General features: G+C 54.8%; 1 protein-coding gene across 1 annotated transcript in view; it reads right to left on the bottom strand.

The window, feature by feature from the left end:
• Positions 1-17,697, bottom strand: part of SDS-1 (serum albumin SDS-1) — a 129,747-nt gene extending 112,050 nt beyond the window's left edge. Inside the window, 3 exon segments of the mRNA XM_076055339.1 lie at positions 3,379-3,511; positions 11,016-11,109; positions 17,309-17,697. Coding sequence (XP_075911454.1) covers positions 3,379-3,511; positions 11,016-11,109; positions 17,309-17,381 — 300 coding nt within the window. The 5' untranslated portion in view covers positions 17,382-17,697.
• Between the last annotated feature and the right edge of the window lie 434 nt (positions 17,698-18,131).

Here is an 18,131-nt window from a genome sequence, read left to right as displayed (position 1 = left end):
ACTCACCCACTCACTCACCCACTCACCCACTCACTCACCCACTCACCCACTGACTCACCACTCACCCACCCACTCACCACTCACTCAGCCACCCATTCACCCACCCAACCACTCACTCACCCATTCACCCACCCACTCACTCACTCACGCACTCACTCACCCACTAACCCACTCACTCACCCACTCACCCACTCACTCACCCACTCACCCACTCACCCACTCACTCACCCACTCACTCACCCACTCACTCACCACTCACCCACTCACTCACCCACTCACTCACCCACTCACTCACTCACCCACTCACTCACTCACTCACCCACTCACCCACCCACCCACCCACTCACCCACTCACCCACTCACTCACTCACTCACCCACCCACCCACTCACCCACTCACCTACCCACTCACTCACTCACGCACCCACTCACCCACTCACATAGTCACCAACTCACTCACTCACTCACCCACTCACCCACTCACTCACTCACTCACCCACTCACCCACCCACTCACCCACCCACTCACCCACCCACCCACCCACTCACTCACCCACCCACTCACTCACTCACCCACCCACCCACTCACTCACCCACTCACTCACCCACCCACCCACCCACTCACCCACTCACTCACCCACCCACCCACTCACCCACTCACCCACTCACTCACTCACTCACCCACTCACCCACCCACTCACCCACCCACTCACCCACCCACCCACCCACTCACTCACCCACCCACTCACTCACTCACTCACCCACCCACCCACTCACTCACTCACCAAATCACTCACTCACCCACCCAATCACTCACTCACCCACTCACCCACTCACTCACTCACCCACTCACTCACCCACTCACTCACTCACCCACTCACTCACTCACCCACTCACTCACCCACCACTCACCCACTCACTCACCCACTCACCCACTCACCTCACCCACCAACTCACCCAATCACTCACCCACCCACCAACTCACCCACTCACTCACTCGCCCACTCACCCACCCACTCACCCACCCACCCACTCACCCACTCACTCACTCACTCACCCACTCACTCACTCACCCACCCACTCACTCACCCACTCACCCACCCACTCACTCACCTCACCCACCCATACACTCACTCACCCACCCACTCACCCACCTACTCACTCACTCACCCACTCACTCACCCACTCACTCTCCCACTCACTCACGCACTCACTCACCCACTCACCCATTCACTCACCCACTCACTCACTCACCCACCCACTCACCCACTCACTCACCCACTCATTCACTCACTCACCCACCCACCCATCCACTCACCCACTCACCCACTCACTCACTCACCCACTCACTCACCCACTCACTCACCACTCACCCACTCACTCACCCACTCACCCACTCACTCACCCACTCACCCACTGACTCACCACTCACCCACCCACTCACCCACTCACTCAGCCACCCACCCACCCACTCACCCACCCACTCTCTCACCCACCCACCCACTCACCCACTCACTCACCCACTCACCCACTGACTCACCACTCACCCACCCACTCACCCACTCACTCACCCACCCACCAACCCACTCACTCACCCACCCACCCATCCACTCACCCACTCACTTACCCACCCACTCACCCACTCACTCACCCACCCATCCACCCACTCACCCACCCACCCACTCACCCACTCACTTACCCACCCACCAACTCACTCACTCACCCACCCATCCACCCACTCACCCACCCACCCACTCACCCACTCACTCACCCACCCACTCACCCACCCACTCACTCACCCACCCACCCACCCACTCACCCACCCACTCACTCACACACCCACCCACCCACTCACCCACCCACTCACTCACCCACCCACTCACTCATCCACCCACCCAATCACCCACCCACTCACCCACTCACTCACCCACCCACTCCCTCACCCACCCACTCACTCACCCAGCCACTCACCCACCCACTCACTCATTCACCCACCCACCCACTCACCCACCCACCCACTCACCCACCCACCCACTCACCCACCCACCCACTCACTCACCCCACCCACTCACTCATCCACCCACTCACTCACCCACTCACCCACTCACCCACTCACTCACCCACTCACCCACTCACCCACTCACTCATTCACCCACCCACCCACTCACCCACCCACCCACCAACTCACCCACTCACTCACTCGCCCACTCACCCACCCACCCACTCACCCACCCACCCACTCACTCACCCACCCACTCACTCATCCACCCACTCACTCACCCACTCACCCACTCACCCACTCACTCACCCACTCACCCACTCACCCACTCACTCATTCACCCACCCACCCACTCACCCACCCACCCACCAACTCACCCACTCACTCACTCGCCCACTCACCCACCCACTCACCCACCCACCCACCCACTCACCCACTCACTCACTCACCCACTCACTCACTCACCCACCCACTCACTCACCCACTCACCCACCCACCCACTCACTCACTCACCCACCCATACACTCACTCACCCACCCACTCACCCACCTACTCACTCACTCACCCACTCACTCACCCACTCACTCTCCCACTCACTCACTCATTCACTCACCCACTCACTCACCCACCCACCCACTCACTCACTCACCCACCCATACACTCACTCACCCACCCACTCACCCACCTACTCACTCACTCACCCACTCACTCACCCACTCACTCTCCCACTCACTCACTCATTCACTCACCCACTCACTCACCCACCCACCCACTCACTCATCCACTCACCCACTCACTCACCCACCCACTCTCCCACTCACTCACTCACGCACTCACTCACCCATTCACTCACCCACTCACTCACCCACCCACTCATTCACTCACTCACCCACCCACTCATTCACTCACTCACCCACTCACTCACCCACTCACCCACCCACCCACTCACCCACCCACTCACCCAATCACCCACCCACCCACTCACTCACCTACCCACTCACCTACCCACCCACTCACTCACTCACCCACCCACTCACCCACCCACCCACTCACCCACTCACCCACTCACTCACCCACTCACCCACCCACTCACTCACCCACTCACTCACTCACCCACCCACTCACTCACCCACTCACTCACTCACCCACCCACTCACTCACCCACTCACTCACTCACCCACTCACTCACTCACCCACCCACTCACTCACCCACTCACTCACTCACCCACCCACTCACTCACCCACCCACTCACCCACTCACTCACCCACTCACCCACCCACCCACTCACCCACTCACCCACTCACTCACCCACCCACTCACTCACCCACCCACTCACTCACCCACCCACTCACTCACCCACCCACTCACTCACCCACCCACCTCAGTTTGTAAGCAGTCATCTGCAGCTCCTTCAGCACAGCATTGCTTCGCGATGCGGAGGCAGTGATTGGCCAACTCCTCCACGTGATCAAGGGAGACCACGCCCATCCGTTTCGTGTAGTAAACAACGCAGCTGTGAAGAGAGAATGGTGGGTGGGTGAGTGAGTGGGTGGGTGAGTGAGTGGGTGAGTGAGTGGGTGGGTGAGTGGGTGAGTGAGTGGGTGGGTGAGTGAGTGAGTGGGTGAGTGAGTGAGTGGGTGAGTGGGTGGGTGGGTAGGTGAGTGAGTGAGTGGGTAGGTGAGTGAATGATTGGGTGAGTGAGTGGGTGAGTGAGTGGGGTGTGTGAGTGAGTGGGTGAGTGAGTGGGTGGGTGAGTGAGTGAGTGGGTGAGTGGGTGGGTGAGTGAGTGGGTGGGTGAGTGAGTGAGTGGGTGAGTGAGTGGGTGAGTGGGTGGGTGGGTGAGTGGGTGAGTGAGTGGGTGGGTGGGTGGGTGAGTGAGTGAGTGGGTGAGTGGGTGGGTGGGTAGGTGAGTGAGTGAGTGGGTAGGTGAGTGAATGATTGGGTGAGTGAGTGGGTGGGTGAGTGAGTGAGTGAGTGGGTGGGTGAGTGAGTGAGTGGGTGAGTGAGTGGGTGGGTGGGTGAGTGAGTGAGTGGGTGGGTGGGTGAGTGGGTGGGTGAGTGAGTGGGTGGGTGAGTGAGTGGGTGGGTGAGTGAGTGAGTGGGTGGGTAGGTGAGTGAATGATTGGGTGAGTGAGTGGGTGAGTGAGTGGGTGGGTGAGTGAGTGAGTGAGCGGGTGAGTGAGTGGGTGGGTGAGTGGGTGAGTGAGTGAGTGGGTGGGTGGGTGAGTGAGTGGGTGGGTGGGTAGGTGAGTGAGTGGGTGGGTGGGTGGGTGAGTGAGTGAGTGAGTGGATGAGTGAGTGGGTGGGTGGGTGGGTGAGTGAGTGAGTGGGTAAGTGGTGAGTGGGTAAGTGAGTGAGTGGGTGAGTGGGTGGGTGAGTGAGTGAGTGAGTGGGTGGGTGGGTGGGTGAGTGGGTGGGTGGGTGGGTGAGTGAGTGGGTAAGTGGTGAGTGGGTGAGTGAGTGAGTGGGTGAGTGGGTGGGTGAGTGAGTGAGTGGGTGGGTGGGTGGGTGGGTGAGTGAGTGGGTGAGTGGGTGAGTGAGTGGGTGAGTGGGTGAGTGAGTGAGTGAGTGGGTGAGTGAGTGGGTGAGTGAGTGAGTGGGTGGGTGGGTGAGTGGAGTGGGTGGGTGGGTGGGGTGAGTGAGTGAGTTGGGTGGGTGGGTGAGTGAGTGGGTGGATGAGTGGGTGGGTGGGTGAGTGGGTGGGTGGGTGAGTGGGTGAGTGAGTGAGTGAGTGGATGAATGAGTGAGTGGGTGAGTGAGTGAGTGGGTGGGTGGGTGAGTGAGTGAGTGGGTGGGTGAGTGAGTGGATGAGTGAGTGAGTGAGTGGGTGAGTGAGTGAGTGGGTGAGTGAGTGAGTGGGTGAGTGAGTGGGTGAGTGGGTGAGTGGGTGAGTGAGTGGGTGAGTGAGTGAGTGAGTGGGTGAGTGAGTGGGTGGGTGGGTGGGTGAGTGAGTGAGTGGGTAAGTGGTGAGTGGGTGAGTGAGTGAGTGGGTGAGTGGGTGGGTGAGTGAGTGGGTGGGTGGGTGGGTGAGTGGGTGGGTGGGTGAGTGAGTGAGTGGGTAAGTGGTGAGTGGGTGAGTGAGTGGGTGAGTGGGTGGGTGAGTGAGTGAGTGAGTGGGTGGGTGGGTGGGTGAGTGGGTGGGTGGGTGGGTGAGTGAGTGGGTGAGTGGGTGAGTGAGTGGGTGAGTGGGTGAGTGAGCGAGTGAGTGGGTGAGTGAGTGGGTGAGTGAGTGAGTGGGTGGGTGAGTGGGTGGGTGAGTGGGTGAGTGAGTGAGTGGGTGGGTGGGTGGGTGAGTGAGTGGGTGGATGAGTGGGTGGGTGGGTGAGTGAGTGGGTGGGTGGGTGAGTGGGTGAGTGAGTGAGTGAGTGGGTGAGTGGGTGGGTGAGTGAGTGAGTGGGTGAGTGAGTGAGTGAGTGGGTGAGTGAGTGGGTGGATGAGTGAGTGAGTGGGTGAGTGAGTGAGTGAGTGGGTGGGTGAGTGGGTGAGTGAGTGGGTGAGTGAGTGGGTGAGTGGGTGAGTGAGTGGGTGAGTGAGTGAGTGGGTGGGTGAGTGGGTGGGTGGGTGAGTGGTGAGTGAGTGGGTGAGTGGGTGGTGAGTGAGTGAGTGAGTGGGTGAGTGAGTGGGTGAGTGGGTGAGTGAGTGAGTGGGTGAGTGGGTGGGTGAGTGGGTGGGTGAGTGAGTGGGTGATTGAGTGAGTGGGTGAGTGAGTGGGTGAGTGAGTAAGTGAGTGGGTGAGTGAGTGAGTGGGTAAGTGAGTGGGTGAGTGAGTGAGTGAGTGGGTGAGTGAGTGGGTGGGTGGGAGTGAGTGGGTAGAGTGGGTGAGTGGTGAGTGAGTGAGGTGAGTGGGTGAGTGGGTGGGTGAGTGAGGGTGGGTGGGTGAGTGGGTGGGGGTGGGTGAGTGAGTGAGTGGGTAAGTGGTGAGTGGGTGAGTGAGTGAGTGGGTGAGTGGGTGGGTGAGTGAGTGAGTGAGTGGGTGGGTGAGTGGGTGGGTGGGTGGAGTGAGTGGGTGAGTGGGGTGAGTGAGTGGGGAGTGGGTGAGTGGGTGAGTGAGCGAGTGTGAGTGGGTGAGTGAGTGGGTGAGTGAGTGAGTGAGTGGGTGGGTGGGTGAGTGGGTGTGAGTGTGTGAGTGGTGAGTGAGTGAGTGAGTGGGTGGGTGAGTGAGTGGGTGGATGAGTGGGTGGGTGGGTGAGTGAGTGGGTGGGTGGGTGAGTGGGTGAGTGAGTGAGTGAGTGGGTGAGTGGGTGGGTGAGTGAGTGAGTGGGTGAGTGAGTGACTGAGTGGGTGGGTGAGTGAGTGGGTGGATGAGTGAGTGAGTGGGTGGGTGAGTGAGTGAGTTAGTGGGTGGGTGAGTGGTGAGTGAGTGGGTGAGTGAGTGGGTGAGTGGGTGAGTGAGTGGGTGAGTGAGTGGGTGAGTGGGTGGGTGAGTGAGTGAGTGAGTGGGTGAGTGAGTGAGTGAGTGGGTGAGTGAGTGGGTGAGTGGGTGGGTGGGTGAGTGAGTGAGTGGGTGAGTGAGTGAGTGGGTGGGTGAGTGAGTGAGTGGGTGGGTGAGTGAGTGAGTGGGTGGGTGAGTGAGTGAGTGGGTGAGTGAGTGAGTGGGTGAGTGGGTGGGTGAGTGGGTGGGTGGTTGAGTGAGTGAGTGGGTGAGTGGGTGGGTGAGTGAGTGAGTGAGTGGTTGAGTGAGTGAGTGGGTGTGTGGGTGAGTGAGTGAGTGAGTGGGTGAGTGAGTGAGTAGGTCGCTAGCTGGCAAGCTACTGTAACTGTGTAGCTGGCTGTGTAGCTGTGTAGGTAGCTGGGTAGGTAGCTGGCTGTGTAGATAGCTGTGTAGGTAGCTGTGTGTGTAGCTGTGTAGGTAGCTGGGTAAGTAGCTGTGTAGGTAGCTGTGTAGGTAGCTGGCTGTGTGGGTAGCTGTGTAGCTGGTTAGGTAGCGGTGTAGATAGCTGTGTAGATAGCTGGCTGTGTAGCTGGCTATGCAGCTATCTGTGTAGGTAGCTGGGTAGGTAGCTGTATAGGTAGATGTGTGTGTAGCTGTCTCACTGTGTGTGTAGCTGGCTAGGTAGCTGTGTGTGTAGCTGGCTAGGTAGGTGTGTGTGTAGCTGGCTAGGTAGGTGTGTGTGTAGCTGGCTAGGTAGCTGTGTGTGTAGCTGTGTGTGTAGGTAGCTGTGTGTGTAGCTAGCTGTGTGTGTAGGTAGCTGGCTGTGTAGCTGGCTAGGTAGCTGTGTGTGTTGCTGTGTGTGTAGCTGTGTGTGTAGCTGTGTGTGTAGCTAGCTGTGTGTGTAGGTAGCTGGCTGTGTAGCTGGCTGTGTAGCTGGCTAGGTAGCTGTGTGTGTTGCTGTGTGTGTTGCTGTCTCACTGTGTGTGTAGCTGTCTGTGTGTGTAGCTGTCTGTGTAGCTGTCTCACTGTGTGTGTAGCTGAGTGTGTAGCTGTGTGTGTAGCTTTGTGTGTAGCTGTCTCACTGTGTGTGTAGCTGTCTGTGTGTGTAGCTGTCTGTGTGTGTAGCTGTGTGTGTAGCTATGTAGCTGTGTAGCTGTGTGTGTAGCTGTGTGTGTAGCTGTGTGTGTAGCTGTCTGTGTATGTAGCTGTCTGTGTGTGTAGCTGTGTGTGTAGCTATGTAGCTGTGTGTGTAGCTGTGTGTGTAGCTGGCTATGTAGCTGTGTGTGTAGCTGTCTGTGTAGCTGTGTGTAGCTGTGTGTGTAGCTGTCTGTGTGTGTAGCTGTCTGTGTGTGTAGCTGTGTGTGTAGCTATGTAGCTGTGTAGCTGTGTGTGTAGCTGTGTGTGTAGCTGTCTGTGTATGTAGCTGTCTCACTGTGTGTGTAGCTGGCTGTGTAGCTGTGTAGCTGTCTCACTGTGTATGTAGCTATGTGTGTAGCTGTGTGTGTAGCTGTGTAGCTGTCTCACTGTGTATGTAGCTATGTGTGTAGCTGGCTATGTAGCTGTGTGTGTAGCTGTCTGTGTAGCTGTGTAGCTGTCTCACTGTGTGTGTAGCTGTCTGTGTAGCTGTGTAGCTGTCTCACTGTGTGTGTAGCTGGCTGTGTAGCTGTGTGTGTAGCTGGCTATGTAGCTGTGTGTGTAGCTGTCTGTGTAGCTGTGTAGCTGTCTCACTGTGATCTGTAGCTGGCTAGGAAGCTGTGTGTGTAGCTGTGTAGCTGTCTCACTGTGTGTGTAGCTATGTGTGTAGCTGGCTATGTAGCTGTGTGTGTAGCTGTGTGTGTAGCTGTGTGTGTAGCTGTCTCACTGTGTGTGTAGCTGTGTATGTAGCTATGTGTGTAGCTGGCTATGTAGCTGTGTAGCTGTCTCACTGTGTGTGTAGCTATGTGTGTAGCTGGCTATGTAGCTGTGTGTGTAGCTGTCTCACTGTGTGTGTAGCTGTGTATGTAGCTGTGTGTGTAGCTGTCTGTGTAGCTGTGTAGCTGTCTCACTGTGTATGTAGCTATGTGTGTAGCTGGCTAGGTAGCTGTGTGTGTAGCTGTGTAGCTGTCTGTGTAGCTGTGTAGCTGTCTCACTGTGTATGTAGCTGGCTATGTAGCTGTGTGTGTAGCTGTGTAGCTGGCTATGTAGCTGTGTAGCTGTCTCACTGTGATCTGTAGCTGTGTGTGTAGCTGTCTCACTGTGTGTGTAGCTGTGTATGTAGCTGTGTGTGTAGCTGTCTGTGTAGCTGTGTAGCTGTCTCACTGTGTATGTAGCTGGCTAGGTAGCTGTGTGTGTAGCTGTGTAGCTGGCTATGTAGCTATGTGTGTAGCTGGCTATGTAGCTGTGTGTGTAGCTGGCTATGTAGCTGTGTAGCTGTCTCACTGTGTATGTAGCTATGTGTGTAGCTGGCTATGTAGCTGTGTGTGTAGCTGTCTGTGTAGCTGTGTAGCTGTCTGTGTGTGTAGCTGTGTGTGTAGCTATGTAGCTGTGTGTGTAGCTGGCTGTGTAGCTGTGTAGCTGTCTCACTGTGTATGTAGCTATGTGTGTATCTGGCTAGGTAGCTGTGTGTGTAGCTGTCTCACTGTGTGTGTAGCTGTGTATGTAGCTATGTGTGTAGCTGTGTGTGTAGCTGTGTGTGTAGCTGTCTGTGTAGCTGTGTAGCTGTCTCACTGTGTGTGTAGCTGGCTAGGAAGCTGTGTGTGTAGCTGTGTAGCTGGCTATGTAGCTGTGTGTGTAGCTGGCTAGGTAGCTGTGTGTGTAGCTGGCTAGGTAGCTGTCTGTGTAGCTGTGTAGCTGTGTGTGTAGCTGTGTGTGTAGCTATGTAGCTGTGTGTGTAGCTGTCTCACTGTGTGTGTAGCTGTGTTGTAGCTGTCTGTGTGTGTAGCTGTCTCACTGTGTGTGTAGCTGTGTATGTAGCTATGTGTGTAGCTGGCTATGTAGCTGTGTGTGTAGCTGTCTGTGTAGCTGTGTGTAGCTGTGTGTGTAGATGTCTGTGTATGTAGCTGTGTGTGTAGCTATGTAGCTGTGTGTGTAGCTGTGTGTGTAGCTGTGTGTGTAGCTGTCTGTGTGTGTAGCTGTCTCACTGTGTGTGTAGCTGGCTGTGTAGCTGTGTAGCTGTCTCACTCTGTATGTAGCTATGTGTGTAGCTGGCTATGTAGCTGTGTGTGTAGCTGTCTGTGTAGCTGTGTAGCTGTCTCACTGTGTATGTAGCTGGCTAGGTAGCTGTGTGTGTAGCTGTGTAGCTGGCTATGTAGCTATGTGTGTAGCTGGCTATGTAGCTGTGTGTGTAGCTGTCTGTGTAGCTGTGTAGCTGTCTCACTGTGTATGTAGCTGGCTAGGTAGCTGTGTGTGTAGCTGTGTAGCTGGCTATGTAGCTATGTGTGTAGCTGGCTATGTAGCTGTGTGTGTAGCTGTCTGTGTAGCTGTGTAGCTGTCTCACTGTGTATGTAGCTGGCTAGGTAGCTGTGTGTGTAGCTGTGTAGCTGGCTATGTAGCTATGTGTGTAGCTGGCTATGTAGCTGTGTGTGTAGCTGTCTGTGTAGCTGTGTAGCTGTCTCACTGTGTATGTAGCTGGCTAGGTAGCTGTGTGTGTAGCTGTGTAGCTGGCTATGTAGCTATGTGTGTAGCTGGCTATGTAGCTGTGTGTGTAGCTGGCTATGTAGCTGTGTAGCTGTCTCACTGTGTGTGTAGCTGTGTGTGTAGCTGGCTATGTAGCTGTGTGTGTAGCTGTCTGTGTAGCTGTGTAGCTGTCTGTGTGTGTAGCTGTGTGTGTAGCTATGTAGCTGTGTGTGTAGCTGTGTGTGTAGCTGTGTGTGTAGCTGTCTGTGTAGCTGTCTCACTGTGTGTGTAGCTGTATGTGTAGCTGTGTAGCTGTCTCACTGTGTATGTATCTGGCTAGGTAGCTGTGTGTGTAGCTGTCTCACTGTGTGTGTAGCTGTGTGTGTAGCTGTGTGTGTAGCTGTGTAGCTGTCTCACTGTGTATGTAGCTATGTGTGTAGCTGGCTATGTAGCTGTGTGTGTAGCTGTGTAGCTGTCTGTGTAGCTGTGTGTGTAGCTGTCTGTGTGTGTAGCTGTCTGTGTGTGTAGCTGTGTGTGTAGCTGTGTAGCTGTCTCACTGTGTGTGTATCTGGCTATGTAGCTGTGTGTGTAGCTGTCTCACTGTGTGTGTAGCTGTGTGTGTGTAGCTGTGTAGCTGTCTCACTGTGATCTGTAGCTGTGTGTGTAGCTGTGTAGCTGTCTGTGTATGTAGCTGTGTGTGTAGCTGTCTGTGTGTGTAGCTGTCTGTGTGTGTAGCTGTGTGTGTAGCTGTGTAGCTGTCTCACTGTGTGTGTATCTGGCTATGTAGCTGTGTGTGTAGCTGTCTCACTGTGTGTGTAGCTGTGTGTGTGTAGCTGTGTAGCTGTCTCACTGTGATCTGTAGCTGTGTGTGTAGCTGTGTAGCTGTCTGTGTATGTAGCTGTGTGTGTAGCTGTCTGTGTGTGTAGCTGTCTGTGTGTGTAGCTGTCTGTGTGTGTAGCTATGTAGCTGTGTAGCTGTGTAGCTGTCTCACTGTGTATGTAGCTGGCTAGGTAGCTATGTAGCTGTGTGTGTAGCTGTGTAGCTGTCTCACTGTGATCTGTATGCGTCCTCTCCAAGTCCATTGAGACCCCCGCAGAGTCGCGACTTCAAATGTGGGAACGATTCATCTTCTCTCCGCATCACTCCTAAAGCAACATCATCATCAGTATCATCATCATCATCATCAGTATCATCATCATCATCAGTAGTAGTATCATCATCATCATCAGTAGTAGTATCATCATCATCAGTAGTAGTATCATCATCAGCATCATCATCAGCATCATCAGTAGTAGTAGTATCATCATCATCAGTAGTAGTGTCATCATCATCAGTATCATCATCATCAGTAGTAGTATCATCATCATCATCAGTATCATCATCATCATCAGTAGTAGTATCATCATCATCAGTAGTAGTATCATCATCAGTAGTAGTATCATCATCATCATCAGTAGTAGTGTCATCATCATCAGTAGTAGTATCATCATCAGTACCATCATCATCATCAGTATCATCATCATCAGTATCATCATCAGTATCATCATCATCATCATCAGTATCATCATCAGTATCATCATCATCATCAGTATCATCATCATCATCATCAGTAGTAGTATCATCATCAGTAGTATCATCATCATCAGTATTAGTATCATCATCATCAGTAGTAGTATCATCATCAGTAGTAGTATCATCATCATCAGTATTAGTATCATCATCAGTATCATCATCATCATCATCAGTAGTAGTGTCATCATCATCAGTAGTAGTATCATCATCAGTACCATCATCATCATCAGTATCATCATCATCAGTATCATCATCAGTATCATCATCATCATCATCAGTATCATCATCAGTATCATCATCATCATCATCAGTATCATCATCAGTATCATCATCATCATTATCATCATCATCAGTATCATCATCATCATCAGTATCATCATCATCAGTATCATCATCAGTATCATCATCAGTATCATCATCATCAGTATCATCATCAGTATCATCATCATCAGTATCATCATCATCAGTATCATCATCAGTATCATCATCAGTAGTACTATCATCATCATCAGTATCATCATCATCATCAGTAGTACTATCATCATCAGCATCATCAGTAGTAGTATCATCATCATCAGTATCATCATCATCAGTAGTAGTATCATCATCAGTATCATCATCAGCATCAATAGTAGTATCATCATCATCAGTAGTAGTATCATCAGTAGTAGTATTATCATCATCAGTAGTAGTATCATCTTCATCAGTAGTATCATCATCATCAGTAGTAGTATCATCATCATCAGTAGTAGTATCATCAGTAGTAGTATTATCATCATCAGTAGTAGTATCATCATCAGTAGTAGTATTATCATCATCAGTAGTAGTATCATCATCAGTAGTAGTATCATCATCATCAGTAGTAGTGTCATCATCATCAGTAGTATCATCATCATCATCCGCTCACCCACCCACCCATCCACTCACCCACTCACTCACTCACCCACTCACTCACTCACACACTCACTCACCCACCCACTCACCCACTCACTCACTCACCCACTCACTCACCCTCCCACTCACCCACTCACTCACCCACTGACTCACCCTCCCACTCACCCACTCACTCACTCACTCACCCCATCACCCATTCACTCACTCAACCACCCACTCACCCACTCACTCACTCACCCACTCACACACTCACTCACTCACCCATCCACTCACCCACTCACTGACTCACTCAGTCACTCAATCACTCAGTCACTCACCCACTCATTCATTCACCCACTCACCCACCCACTCACTCACCCACTCACTCACTCACCCCATCACCCATTCACTCACTCAACCACCCACTCACCCGCACCCACTCACACACTCACTCACCCATCCACTCACTCACTCACCCACTCACCGACTCACTCAGTCACTCAATCACTCAGTCACTCACCCACTCATTAATTCACCCACTCACCCACCCACTCACTCACCCACTCACTCACTCACCCCATCACCCATTCACTCACTCAACCACCCACTCACCCACTCACTCACTCACCCACCTCACCCACTCACTCACTCACCCACTCACCGACTCACTCAGTCACTCAATCACTCAGTCACTCACCCACTCATTCATTCACCCACTCACTTACCCACTCACTCACTCACCCATCCACCCTTCCACCCACCCACCCACTCACCCACTCACTCACTCACCCACCCACTCACCCACTCACACACTCACTCACTCACCCATCCACTCACCCACTCACCCACTCACTCACTCACCCATCCACTCACCCACTCACCCACCCACTCACCCACCCACCCACTCACTCACTCACCCACCCACCCACCCACTCACCCACTCACCCACTCACTCACCCACTCACCCACTCACTCACCCACTCACTCACCCACCCACTCACTGACTCACTCACCTACTCACTCACCCACTCACTCACTCACCCACCCACCCATCCACTCACGCACTCACCCACCCACCCACTCACCAACCCACTCACTTACCCACCCACACACCCACACACTCACCCACTCACTCACTCACCCACTCACTCACTCATCCACTCACCCACTCACCCACCCACCCACTCACCCACTCACTCACCCACTCACTCACTCACTCAACCACTCACTCACTCACTCACTCACCCACTCACTCACTCATCCACTCACCCACTCACCCACCCACCCACTCACCCACTCACTCACCCACTCACTCACTCACCCACTCACTCACTCACTCACCCACTCACTCACCCACTCACCACCCACTCACCACTCACTACCCCCTCACCCACTCACTCACCCACTCACTCACCCACCCACTCACTCAATCACCCACCCACCCACTCACTCACTCACTCACCCACTCACCCACCCACTCACCCACCCACTCACCCACCCACTAACCCACTGACCCACTCACCCACCCACTCACTGACCCACCCACTCACCCACTCACCTACCCACTCACCCACTCACTCACTCACTCACTTACCCACTCACTCACTCACTCACCACTCACTCACCCACCCACTCACTCACTCACCCACCCACCCACTCACCCACCCACTCACCCACTCACCCACTCACTCACTCACCCACTCACTCACCCACTCGCCCACTCGCCCACCCACCCACCCACTCACTCACTCACCCACTCACTCACCCACCCACTCACTCACCCACCCACCCACCCACCCACTCACCCACTCACTCACTCACCCACCCACCCACCCACTCACTCACTCACCCACTCACCCACTCACTCACCCACTCACTCACTCACTCACCCACTCACTCACTCACCCATTCACTCACCCACTCACTCACTCACCCACTCACCCACCCACGCACTCACTCACCCACTCACTCACCCACTCACTGACCCACTCACTCACCCACTCACTCACCCACCCACCCACTCACCCCACCCACCCACTCACCCACCCACTCACTCACTCACCCACCCACTCACTGACCCACTCACCCACTCACTCACCCACCCACCCACCCACTCACCTACCCACTCACTCACTCACTCACCCACTCACTCACTCACCCACTCACTCACTCACCAACTCACTCACCCACTCACTCACCCACTCACTCACCCACTCACTGACCCACTCACTCACCCACTCACTCACCCACCCACCCACTCACTCACCCACCCACCCACTCACTCACCCACTCACTCACTCACCCACCCACCCACTCACTCACTCACCCACTCACTCACCCACTCACTCACTCATCCACTCACCCACCCACTCACTCACTCACCCACCCACCCACTCACCCACCCACTCACTCACTCACCCACTCACTCACTCACCCACTCACTCACTCACTCACCCACTCACTCACCCACTCACTCACCCACTCACTCACCCACTCACTGACCCACTCACTCACCCACTCACTCACCCACCCACCCACTCACCCACTCACTCACCCACCCACCCACTCACTCACCCACCCACCCACCCACTCACTCACTCACTCACCCACCCACTCACTCACTCACCCACCCACTCACTCACCCACTCACTCACCCACTCACCCACTGACCCACCCACTCACTCACTCACCCACCCACCCACTCACTGACCCACTCACTCACTCACCCACTCACTCACCCACTCACTCACTCACCCACTCACTGACCCACTCACTCACCCACTCACTCACCCACCCACTCACCCACCCACTCACTCACCCACCCACCCACTCACCCACTCACTCACTCCCTCACCCACCCACTCACCCACTCACTCACCCACCCACTCACCCACCCACTCACCCACCCACTCACCCACCCACTCACTCACCCACTCACTCACCCACCCACTCACTGACCCACCCACCCACCCACTCACTCACCCACTCACTGACCCACTCACTCACCCACTCACTCACTCACCCACTCACTCACCCACCCACTCACTGACCCACTCACCCACCCACCCACCCACTCACCCACTCACTCACCCACCCACTCACTCACCCACCCACTCACTCACCCACTCACTCACTCACCCACTCACTCACTCACTCACCCACTCACTGACCCACTCACTCACCCACCCACTCACTCACCCACCCACCCACTCACTCACCCACCCATTCACTCACTCACCCACTCACTGACGCACTCACTCACCCACTCACTCACTCACCCACTCACTGACCCACTCACTCACCCACCCATCCACCCACTCACCCACTCACTCACCCACTCACTCACTCACCCACTCACTCACCCACCCACCCACCCACTCACTCACCAACTCACTCACCCACTCACTCACTCACCCACCCACTCACTGACCCACTCACCCACTCACTCACTCACCCACTCACCCACCCACCCACTCACTCACTCACCCACCCACTCACTCACCCACCCACCCACCCATTCACCCACTCACTCACTCACCCACCCACTCACCCACCCACTCACCCACTCACTCACCCACCCACTCACTCACCCACCCACCCACTCACTCACCCACCCATTCACTCACTCACCCACTCACTGACGCACTCACTCACCCACTCACTCACTCACCCACTCACTGACCCACTCACTCACCCACCCATCCACCCACTCACCCACTCACTCACCCACTCACCCACTCACTCACTCACTCACCCACTCACTCACCCACTCACTCACCCACTCACTCACCCACTCACTGACCCACTCACTCACCCACTCACTCACCCACCCACCCACTCACCCACTCACTCACCCACCCACCCACTCACTCACCCACCCACCCACTCACTCACTCACCCACCCACTCACTCACTCACTCACCCACCCACTCACTCACCCACTCACTCACCCACTCACCCACTGACCCACCCACTCACTCACTCACCCACCCACCCACTCACTGACCCACTCACTCACTCACCCACTCACTCACCCACTCACTCACTCACCCACTCACTGACCCACTCACTCACCCACTCACTCACCCACCCACTCACCCACCCACTCACTCACCCACCCACCCACTCACCCACTCACTCACTCCCTCACCCACCCACTCACCCACTCACTCACCCACCCACTCACCCACCCACTCACCCACCCACTCACTCACCCACTCACTCACCCACCCACTCACTGACCCACCCACCCACCCACTCACTCACCCACTCACTGACCCACTCACTCACCCACTCACTCACTCACCCACTCACTCACCCACCCACTCACTGACCCACTCACCCACCCACCCACCCACTCACCCACTCACTCACCCACCCACTCACTCACCCACCCACTCACTCACCCACTCACTCACTCACCCACTCACTCACTCACCCACTCACTGACCCACTCACTCACCCACCCACTCACTCACCCACCCACCCACTCACTCACCCACCCATTCACTCACTCACCCACTCACTGACGCACTCACTCACCCACTCACTCACTCACCCACTCACTGACCCACTCACTCACCCACCCATCCACCCACTCACCCACTCACTCACCCACTCACTCACTCACCCACTCACTCACCCACCCACCCACCCACTCACTCACCAACTCACTCACCCACTCACTCACTCACCCACCCACTCACTGACCCACTCACCCACTCACTCACTCACCCACTCACCCACCCACCCACTCACTCACTCACCCACCCACTCACTCACCCACCCACCCACCCATTCACCCACTCACCCACTCACCCACCCACTCACCCACTCACTCACCCACCCACTCACTGACCCACTCACCCACTCACCCACTCACTCACCCCACCGACTCACCTTTACTCTCAGCTGTTCCACTGAACACCAGTACCATCAACGTAGTGCAAAGCTTCAACATGGCTTTGCCCATGTTTGATATCGCCAGCGACACACACACACACAGAGAGACACACACTCAGACAGACACACACACAGAGAGACACACACACAGAGAGAGACACACAGAGAGACACACACAGAGAGACACACAGACAGACAGAGAGACACACAGACAGACAGAGAGACACACAGACAGACACACACAGAGAGAGAGAGACACACACACAGACAGAACACGTCTGCAGACAGAGATGCAGAAATTTCAATTGAGTGCTATCTGCCTTATATAGTTTTGAGTGTGTGTGTGTGTGTCTGTATGTGTGTCTGGGTGTATCTGTGTGTATCTGTGTGTATGTGTGTGTCTGTGTGATTTTGGCTGGGTGATTCTTCTAAGTCTCTTTGCATCTGTGTGTGTGTGTGTTGGATGGGTGGGTGAGTCTGTGTGTATGTGTGTGTCTGTGTCATTTTGGCTGGATGATTCTGTAAGTCTATTTGCATCTGTGTGTGTGTGTGTATCTGTATGTGTGTGTTGGATGGGTGGGTGAGTCTGTGTATGTGTGTGTATGTGTAATTTTAGCAGGGTGATTTCTGTGTGTCTGTGTGTCTGTATGTGTGTATGTGTGTGTCTGTGTGTTTGTGTGTTGGATGGGTGAGTGAGTCTGTGTATGTGTGTGTGTAATTTTGGCAGGGTGATTTCTGTGTGTCTGTATGTGTGTGTGTTTGTGTGTTGGATGTGTGGGTGAGTCTGTGTGTGTATGTGTGTGTCTGTGTCTGTCTGTAT

This window comes from Petromyzon marinus, chromosome 71 (genome assembly GCF_048934315.1).
Source record: "Petromyzon marinus isolate PM22_M1 ecotype Great Lakes invasive population chromosome 71, UKy_Petmar_22M1.pri1.0, whole genome shotgun sequence".
In the NCBI taxonomy this organism is placed as follows: domain Eukaryota; kingdom Metazoa; phylum Chordata; class Hyperoartia; order Petromyzontiformes; family Petromyzontidae; genus Petromyzon; species Petromyzon marinus.
The sequence above is the reverse complement of the archived record's forward strand: the minus strand, read 5'-3'. Positions and strand labels throughout refer to the sequence as shown.